The sequence below is a fragment of the Hylobates moloch genome, unplaced genomic scaffold (genome assembly GCF_009828535.3).
Source record: "Hylobates moloch isolate HMO894 unplaced genomic scaffold, HMol_V3 SCAFFOLD_19, whole genome shotgun sequence".
Taxonomy (NCBI): Eukaryota; Metazoa; Chordata; class Mammalia; order Primates; family Hylobatidae; genus Hylobates; species Hylobates moloch.
In genome coordinates, this window is record NW_026652294.1 from 6,491,247 (window position 1) to 6,501,057 (window position 9,811).

Consider the following 9,811-nt stretch of genomic DNA (forward strand, 5'->3'; position numbering starts at 1 on the left):
TTCTCTCTTGTAGCTATTTTGAAATATACAATACGTTATTGCTAACCATAGTCACCCTACTCTGCTATCCAATATTAGAACACATTCCTTGCACCTAGCTGTAAGTGTGTATTCATTGACCAACCTCTCTGCATTCCCTTCTTATACCCGGAGGAGAGAGGAAGGAGGGAAAGGAGCTGTGGCGGCTGAATTAGGGACCAGGGATGGCTGTGTCCCAGTCCCAGGACCTGTCCATGTGCTGTGTTGTGTGACCAGAGGGACTTTACAGATGTGATGATGTTAAGGGGCCTGAGGTGGAAGAAGATCCTGGGTTATCTGGGTGGGTCCAAGGTGGGGTCTTTTTAAGGGAAAGAAGGAGGCAGGAGGGTCAGAGTGAGAGCAGGTGTGGGGGTGGAGGGAAAGAAAGGGAGAGGAGGGAGGGTGAGAGAAGGTGGTGGGGGGAGAGAGAGAGAGAAGAGTGGGAGAGAGATTTGAAGATGCTGAGCTCTGGCTTTGAAGTTGGAGGAAGGGGCCAGGAGCCCAGGGCATCCTCTAGAAGCTGGAAAAATACTGGAAATGGATTCTCCCCAGAGCCCTCAGAAGGAGCCTGGCCCAGCTGGCACCCTGATTTTAGCACTCTATGATTCATTTTAGACATCTGACTCCAGACCAGGGAGAGAATCAATGTGTGATGTTTTAAGCCTCTAAATTACGTGTCATTTGTGGCAGCAGCCACAGGAAAGTCAAACAGGAGCCATGGGAGAGACTCCCTAGGATGCCCCGAGGGTCCCTCCCTGGCCCCACCCACAGAAACACAGGCCTGACCACTGCTGGTGCCCCCACCCCTCTAACACCCTGATGAGCAGGAACCATGCAGGAGGGGCTGGGTGTGGCTGGGCCCTGTTCTCTCCCCCCACACCTTCTTCTCAGAGTGCAGCTGGAGCTCCAGACCCAGGGAGCCTCACAGAGAAATTCCCAACACAGGACCTGGTTTTCCATTTCCCAAAATGATGCTTCCTCCAAAGATGGCCAGTGACTCTCTGTGCCAACCAGCTGAGAAACTCTCCATGTCCTGGCGCTGCCAGGCAGTCACCTGTGCACATGTCAGAGCCCAAATCCCATCAATAGTGAGGCCTCGGGTAAAACACATCCCCACTTTTAATTATGAGGAGATGCCTGGCCTCAGCATTGAGAACACCAACTTCCCTCGAGCAAAGACTTGTTTAATCTCTTAGAAATGAGGGAGCACACCAGCCTGAACAACATGGTGAAATCCTGTCTGTAATAAAAATACAAAAATTAGCTGGGCATTATGGCATGTACCTGTAATTCCAGCTACTCAGGAGGCTGAGGCAGGAGAATCGGTTGAACCTGGGAGGTGGAGGTTACGGTGAGCGGAGATCGTGCCATTGCACCCCAGCCTGGGCAACGCAGAGAGACTCCAACTAAAAAAAAAAGAAAGAAAGAAAGAAAGAAATGATGGAGCTATTACGCTTCTTGCACAGGTTCCTGGGGAGCTCAGAGCCCATCTTTTGCAAGTGTCCTGATCCTCCTGCAGGCCTTGCATGTGTGTTTCCTTCCTGGCTTCCTCCTATTTTTCTCACGCCTCTGAACCTGCTGTCAGGTGAAAAATCCTGGACAGTCTGGCCCTCAGGGGTGGGGAGCTGGGCAGAGAGGAAGGAGGGCATTCCAGGGGCCAGGGCCAGAAGCAGAGGGACTCCAGGCCCGGAGTAGGACTTCCAGGCTGAGGAAAGAGAGGCCGTGGGTGGGGAGAGGGTCCAGACCAGGACAGGGACAGAGGGTGTATCTGGAGACTCAGCCAGAAATAGCTCCCTCTAGAAAGCAGGCAGCGAGTTGGGGGTTGAGCTGCAAGGAGAAAGGGGAGGAGGGAGAGAATGGAGGGGCTGGTGTCCAGTGAGCCGACACCTCCTATCCTGGCCTATTTCCCCAGGGGATACCCGTGGGAGGCTGTGATCCTCTCCTCCAGGCTACTTTCCCACTGGTGCCAGGATTCCCCCAGCGCCACACTGAGAACCCAGGAGAAGCATCAAATTATATGAGAGATAAGAAATGAAGAGAGGGGGCAGGATTTCTGGTTGACAAAGGATATTTATTGAGGGTTTACTGGGTACAGGAGAAGGGCTGGATGGCTTGGGATGCAGAGAGAGACCCCTCCCCTGGGATCCTGCAGCTCCAGGTCCCTGTGGGTGGGGTGGGGGCTGGGAACCTATGAACATTCTGCAGGGGCCACTGTCTTCTCCATGGTGCTCCCTTCACGCATGACCTGGCAGCTGTAGCTTCTGCGGGACCTCCACTGCTCGGGCGTCAGGCTCAGGTAGCTGCTGGCCGCATACTTGCTGTTGCTGTGTTTGGAGGGTGTGGTCATCTCCATGCCCTGGGTGATGGGGGTACCATCTACCTTCCAGGTCACCGTCAAGCTTCCCGGATAGAAGTCATTCATGAGACACACCAGTGTGGTCTTGTTGGCTTGGAGCTCCTCAGAGGACGGCGGGAACAGAGTGACCGAGGGGGCTGCCTTGGGCTGAGCTGTGTGGACAGAGGAGGGGGTGAGAGATGGCAGAGGCAGTGTGGGGTGTTGTGGAGCGCCTCTCTCTCTCTAAAGTCTCTGGGAGGGTTCATGGTGTGACCGTCTGGTCCACCCAGGGCCTCTCCTTCCCTCCTCATTCCCTCCTTTCCACTGGAGCCCTCTGGAGAGCAGACAGCCCCACGCCTTCCTAGGAGCCCTTCCCAAGTCACCTTTCCCAGGTGTCCTGGCCCAGCCCTGTCCTCTGCAGCCTCAGTTTCCCCATGTGTACCCAGGGCAGGCTGTGCTCCCTCCTTCCTGTTTCTGGAGTCTGAGTTTGGAATCTAGGGGTCTCCCCCACAGCACATGAAACTGACCTGGCAGGGTGTGGGGAGGCACAAGCCTGGCATGGCCTGGAGCTTCCCGTCCCCTGGGGCACCAGGCTGTGCCCCAGCCTGGCCCACTCAGCTCTCCCGGTGAAGCGTGGGCTCCACCCAGACACACCCTGGGGCTCTGCCGTCACCCCGTCCCCACCAGCCCGACCCCAGGACTCTTCACATTGGCTGGGTTCTTGGGGCTGCTCCCCCAGACTTTGGGGTACCACAGCCCCCATGCCCACCCCAGCAGCCTCTGATGCCCCTGGACTTCACCTGGCAGCCGTGGAGTTCTCTGCACCCCCGTTTACTCCCCGCTAGTCACCTCCTGAGTCTAAGGTGCCCTTCCTCAAATGAAGGCGGGAGGCCGACCCATGAACAGAGACACCAGGTCCCAGAGGTGATGGGGCTCCAGGGACAGACATCTCTGCCCTAAGAGACCCTTTCCTTTCTGGTGGCGGTCCTGGGAGGGCTGGGCTCTGGGACCTCACCCAGTCTCACTTGTCCCTCTGTGTCCCCATGTCCTCATGACCCAACACAGGCCACAGAGCTGCAGCCTAGACCCAGAGCCCTCTCTGTGCCCTCCATTGGTCTCCCCTCAAGGTGACCCCTGTGTCCCCAGGCTCCTGTGTGGCCCTCACAGGCTGGATGGGCATCCAGCCCTCAGCCTAGACCCTGGGGTCCCGGGGACTGTCTCTAAGGCCACTCCAGGGCCCCTCATCAGAACCGGCCTGTGTCCCTCATTCAGACATCTGCCCTGGGAGAGGGGAGGAGCCCTGACCCCACCCAATCCCAGCCCAGGCCCCAGGACCAGGCTGTGTCCCGCTGTTGGAACCTGAAGGCGGCTGCTCCCAATGTAGGGGCCCTTCAAGCCAGTTGACCTGAGACTAGCCCGCTTCCCCCAGACCCCATGGAGAAAGGAAGGGTTCCGTGCTTAAGGCCTGGAGGCCAGAGGGGAAGAAGCCCCAGAGAGAGAAAACAGATTTTTCCAGAGAAAGGAGAGGGTGGGACAGGCTGGGAATGGTTGTGAGAGCCACTTACCTAAAACGGTGAGCTGGGTCCTGCTGCCAAACACATGCTTCAGTGAAGTATGCTTGGATTGAAACCCCCGGGGCCAGCACCTGGGGTCAGTCCAGGAGCCACGCTGGAGCAGGAACCTGCTGGGTGTGAGGGGCACAGGGCTGCAGTGTGAAGGCTGTGACCTAGGCACAGGGCAGGGGGTTGGCCAGTATCCCAGTAGTGTCCCCCAGTAGTGTCTCTGTGCCTGTTCCCTGTCTGAGGCAGCGGCTGCCCACAGCCTTGGAGTCACCCCAGCGTGTCTCCCCCTCTCTGAAGCTGTTGGTGCTGATGGCAATGCTGGGCCCAGTAGGTCCCAGCAACTTCATGAGTGACACGTCCCCTCAGGCAGCTGTGCGGTGTAGCTGAGGAGTCCTGAGCTGGCTCGGACCTGCCCAACCTCACTTGGCCCCATTTTAAGAGCCTCTGAAATCCGCCACAAGTGTCCACAGTCAAGCCAGGCTGACTTCCTCCCTGGACCAGGCCACTGGGTCATTCCTGACTCAAGAGGAGACTCCTCTGCTTTTAGATCTATCCATGGAGATGCAGCCCAGTCCCACTTTGTTCATGAAGCTTTTCTGGTCATTCATTCCATCTCTCCATCCATCCATCTGTGCATCCATCTGTCCATCTATGCATCTGTCTTTGCATCCATCTATCATCTGTCCATTCGTCCATCCACCTACCTGTCCGTCCATCCATAAATCCATCCTGTCTACCAGGCACTGTTTCGTGTGCTGGGGACATGGTGTGGTCCCCCAGGCTCTCACCCCCATCTCTCCCAGGTCATGGCCAACAAGGCCCTCCTCATGGTCATGTCCAAGGTCCTTCTGCTGTACCTGGTGTCTCTGCTGGATGTGACACGGGGCTGGCCCCTCTTTCCAGTGACTCTTTTCCCCTTGGGGTCTGAGACTGCCCTTTCCTCTTCCCCTGGCATCTGTTTCTCAATGGCCCATGCCTGGCTGCTGACTCCCCAGACCCCCACCCAGACCTCTTTCTTAGCCATCTTCACACTCTGTGGCCCCCACTACTGCCCACATGGTGAGGCTGGGGTCTATCCCAGCTCCAAACCCTCTCAGCTCCTCAACTGCCTACTGACCATGCCCAGTGGGCTACCCAACAGGAGTCTCAAACTGATCACGTCCAGAGGAGATGACCACCTTCCCCCAGCCCAGCTCATTCTCGGTCTTCATCTCATCACAATGACCATGGGCGGTCTCAACCCCTCAGCCAGAAACCTGGAGTCCCTGGACTCAGTCACCTCACCTCCCACACTGAAATGGCTTCTGCATACTTAGCTACTGCATCTAGACATTTCTTTTTTTTTTTCTTTGAGACAGAGTCTCGCTCTGTCGCCCAGGCTGGCATGATCTCGGCTCACTGCAACCTCTGCCTCCCAGGTTCTAGGCAATTCTCCTGTCTCAGCCTCCAGAGTAGCTGGGATTACAGGCATGTGCCGCCAAACCCAATTAATTTTGTATTTTTAGTAGAGACAGGGTTTCACCATGTTGGCCAGGCTGGTCTTGAACTCTGGTGATTCCCCCCCCTTGGCCTCCCAAAGTGCTGGGATTAGAGGCATGAGCCACCACGCCTGGTGACACTTCTTTTAAAGCTAAAAGAAGGCTCAAATGATTAAGAAACAATAAAAACACCTTCTGAGACTCCAAAACCACAAGAAGCATGAAATTTGCTTTTCTGGATTTTAATCTCAAACTCTCTTTGGTACAAGGATGTGGTGTGGAGCTGGGGCTTACTGGGCGCAAGCTCCCTGCCAGGGGTTCAGACCGGAGTGTTTCTACCTTACAAGCTGGTTTAGTAATTGGTGATTGGTTTTGTGATGTAAATATAAGATTTTTGTTTGTTTGTTTATTTGTTTAGTTATCTATTTGTTGAGACAGGGTGTCTCTCTGACGCCCAGCCTGGAGTGAAGTGACGCTATCACAGCTCACTGCAGCCTTCATCTCCTGGGCTCAAGCGATCCTCACACCTCAGCCTCCTGAGTAGCTGGGACCACAGGCATGTGCTACCACGCCCAGCTAATTTTGTTTTGGTATTTTTTTGTAGATATGGGGTCTCAGCATGTTGCCCAGCCTGGTCTCGAGCTCCTGGGCCTCCCAAAGTGCTGAGATTACAGGCATGAGCCACCATGCCCAGAGAGATTTTATTTTTCTTTTCTTTCTTTTCTTTTTTTGAAACAGAGTCTTGCTCTGTCACCAGACTGGAGTGCAGTGGTGCCATCTCAGCTCACTGCAACATCTGACTCCTGGGGCCAAGCGATAGTCCTGCCTCAGCCTGCAAGTAGCTGCGACTACAGGTGCGCACCACTGTGCCCAGCTTATTTTTAGTAGAGATGGGGTTTCACCATGTTGGCCATGATGGTCTTGAACTCCTGACCTCATGATCCAACTGCCTTGGCCTCCCAAAGTGCTGGGATTACAGGCATAAGCCACCGCATTTGGCCTTTATTTTTTATTTTCAAAAAAAATTATTTTTTTTTTTGAGATGGAGTCTCAAGTCACCCAAGCTGGAGTGCAGTGGCGCCATGTTGGCTCACTGCAACCTCTGCTTCCCGGGTTCAAGCGATTCTCCTGCCTCAGCCTCCAAGTGGCTGGGACTACAGGCACGCACCACCACTTCTGATTAATTTTTGTATTTTTAGTAGAGACAGGATTTCACCATATTGGTCAGGCTGGTCTTGAACTCCGGACCTCATTATTTCCCTGCCTCAGACTCCCAAAGTGCTGGGATTACAGGTGTGAGCCACCACCCCCAGCTTTTTTTTTTTTTTTTTTGACTGAGTCTCACTCTGTTGCCCAGGCTAGATAGTGCAGTGGTGCAATCTCGGCTCACTGCAACCTCCGCCTCCTGAGTTCCTGGGTTCAAGCAATTCTCATGCCTCAGCTTCCCAAGTAGCTGGGACTACAGGCATGCACCACCACACCAGCTAACTTTTCTATTTTTTATAGAGTCAGGGTTTCACCATGTTGGCCAGGTTGGTCTCGAAATTCTGACCTCAAGTGATCCGCCCACCTGGGCCTCCCAAAATGCTGGAATTACAGGTGCGAGCCACCATGCCCGGCCCCCAAAAAATCTTTATTCTTTTAAAATTATGAGAATATAACATTTCAGACAATTAAGAAATGAGAAGTGCATTTAAGAAATCTAATATTGGGCCGGGTGCAGTGGCTCACACCTGTAATCCTAGCACTTTGGGAGGCTGAGGCAGGCAGATTGCCTGAGCTCAGGAGTTCAAGACCAGCCTGGGCAACATGGTGAAACTCCATCTCTACTAAAGTACAAAAAAAAGGCTGAGTGTGGTGGCTCATTCCTGTAATCCCTTTGCACTTTGGGAGGCCAAGGTGGGTGAATCACCTGAGGTCGGGAGTTCGAGACCAGCCTGACAAACATGGAGAAACCGTGTCGCTACTAAAAATACAAAATAAACCAGGAATGTTGGCACATGCCTGTAATCCCAGTTACTTGGGAGGCTGAGGCAGGAGAATCGCTTGAACCCCGGCGGCAGAAGTTACAGTGAGCCGAGATAGTGCCATTGCACTCCAGCCTGGGCAACGAGAGCGAAAATCTGGGGCAACAAGAGCGAAATTCTGTCTCAAAAAATAAAAATTAAATTTAAAATTAAAAAAAAAATTAGCCGGGCGTGGGTATGCACCTTTAGTCCCCGCTACTCGGGAGGCTGAGGCAGGAGAATTGCTTGAACCCAGGAGGCAGAGGTTGCAGTGAGCAGAGATTGTGACATTGCACTCCAGCCTGGGCAACAAGAGCAGAACTCCGTCTCAAAAAAAAAAAAAAAAAGAAATGTAATATTGGCTGGAAGCGGTGGCTCATGCCTGTAATCCCAGCACTTTGGGAGGCCGAGGTGGGCGGATCACGAGGTCAAGAGATCGAGACCATCCTGGCCAACATGGTGAAACCCCATCTCTACTAAAAATAAAAAAAAGTAGCTGGGTGTGGTGGCACACACCTGTAGTCCCACTACTCGAGAGGCTGAGGCAGGAGAATGGCTTGAACCTGGGAGTAGGAGGTTGCAGTGAGCCAAGATGGCACTACTGTACTCCAGCCTGGCAACAGAGCAAGACTCTGTCTCAAAAAAAAAAAAAAAAAAAGAAAGAAGTATAATATTGATCTCTCCCTCTCTCTCCTGCTACGTAGAGCCCCATTTCCTTTCCTTTTTTTTCTTTTTTTTTGTTTTTCAGACGGAGTTTCACTCAGGCCAGTGTGCCATAGCATGATCTCGGCTCACTGTAACCTCCACCTCCCAGGTTCAAGCAATTCTCATGCCTCAGCCTCCCGAGTAGCTGGGATTACAGGCAAGCGCCATCACACCCTGCTATTTTTTGTATTTTTAGTAGAGACGGGCTTTCTCCATGTTGGTCAGGCTGGTCTCGAACTCCTGACCTCAGGTTATCTGCCTGCCTCAGCCTCCCAAAGTGTTGGGATTACAGGCGTGAGCCACCACGCCCGGTGCCTTTTTTATAATTGTGGTAATACATACATAGCAACAATATTTCCACTTTAACCATTTTTAAACGTACAGCTGTGGCACTAAGTACATTCACACCATTGGGCAACCTTCACCACCATCCATCTCCAGAACTCTTTCATCTTCCCAAACAGAAATTCTAAACCCATTAACTACAGCTCCCCATTCTTCCCTCCCTGTCGCCCTGCTAACCTCAAATCTACTTTTTGTCTATGTGAATTTGCTTATTCTAGGTACCTCATAGAAGTGGATTCAAATGACATTTGTCCGTTTGTGTCTGGCTTATTTCACTAAGTGTAGTGTCTTCAAGTTTCATCCATGTTGCAGAAGATTTTTGAAATTATTTTAGAAATAATTAATAATTAAAACTGGCCAGGCATGGTGGCTCATGCCTGTAATCCCAGCACTTTGGGAGGCTGAGGCAGGTGGATCACCTGAGGTCAGGAGTTCAAGACCAGCCTGGCCAACATGGCAAAACTTCATCTCTACTAAAAATATAAAAATTAGCTGGGCATGGTGGCAGGTGCCTGTAGTCCCAGCTACTTGGGAGGCTGAGGCAGGAGAATGGCGTGAACCTAGGAGGTGGAGGTTGCAGTGAGCCAAGATCACATCATTGCACTCCAGCCTGGATGACAAGGCAAGACTCTGTCTCAAAAAAAAAAGAAAAAAATCTCGATACAGGAGCCACAATATGGAAGAATCTCAAGAATATTACACTGAGCCACATAAACCAGACACAAAAGAGCATGTACTGTTTGAATCTATTTATATGAAGTTCTAGAAAAGGTGAATGTAATCTATTGTGACTAAAAGCAGATCAGTGGCTGCCCAGGGCTGGGGTGAGTTGAACCCAAAGGGCAAGACTATACTTTCTGAAGTTATGGAAATGTATATTATGGAAATGCATATTTACATCAATTAAATTGTTTTAAAAAGTAAGAACATAAGCACAGAGCACATTTATTAGTTAACAAGAGAAAAATAAATAACACTGGATTCTTATATTTGTAAGCCTTTGGAGTTTGCTCTTTAGGAATTCATTTCCTTATCTTAAAATTTATGGCTATTTAAGATCGTAATTAGTTGTTTTTGGCTTCTGCTTTTCAGCCAGCAGTTGAGTTCCGAATTGGTGACAGAAAAGAACTTGAAATGGAATAGCTCGCTGGGAATAGTGATTTTGGCCCTTTCTTTCCTTGTCGCCTTTTAGTTTACTTTCAAAATATATCTGACTTTCTATCCATATCGTACAAGGTAAGAATATGTGCTTCTTTAAAAAGTTGTCCTAGTTTCTCTTTTTGTGTTCCAATGTTATAAACAGACTATCTGGGGACCTAGAAGGACTCTCTCTGTCCCAGCTGGGATTTCACTCCCGACTCA

At 51.6% G+C, this 9,811-nt stretch overlaps 1 protein-coding gene across 1 annotated transcript; it reads right to left on the reverse strand.

The window, feature by feature from the left end:
• Positions 1-2,080: 2,080 nt before the first annotated feature.
• LOC116459208 (immunoglobulin lambda-like polypeptide 1) lies at positions 2,081-4,939 on the reverse strand. The gene is made up of 3 exons (XM_032139519.2): positions 4,773-4,939; positions 3,919-4,079; positions 2,081-2,526 (listed from the first exon to the last, which is right to left on the reverse strand). The coding sequence occupies exons 1-3, from the start codon at positions 4,937-4,939 to the stop codon at positions 2,207-2,209; spliced, it is 648 nt and encodes a 215-aa protein (XP_031995410.1). The 3' UTR covers positions 2,081-2,206.
• Positions 4,940-9,811: the final 4,872 nt, after the last annotated feature.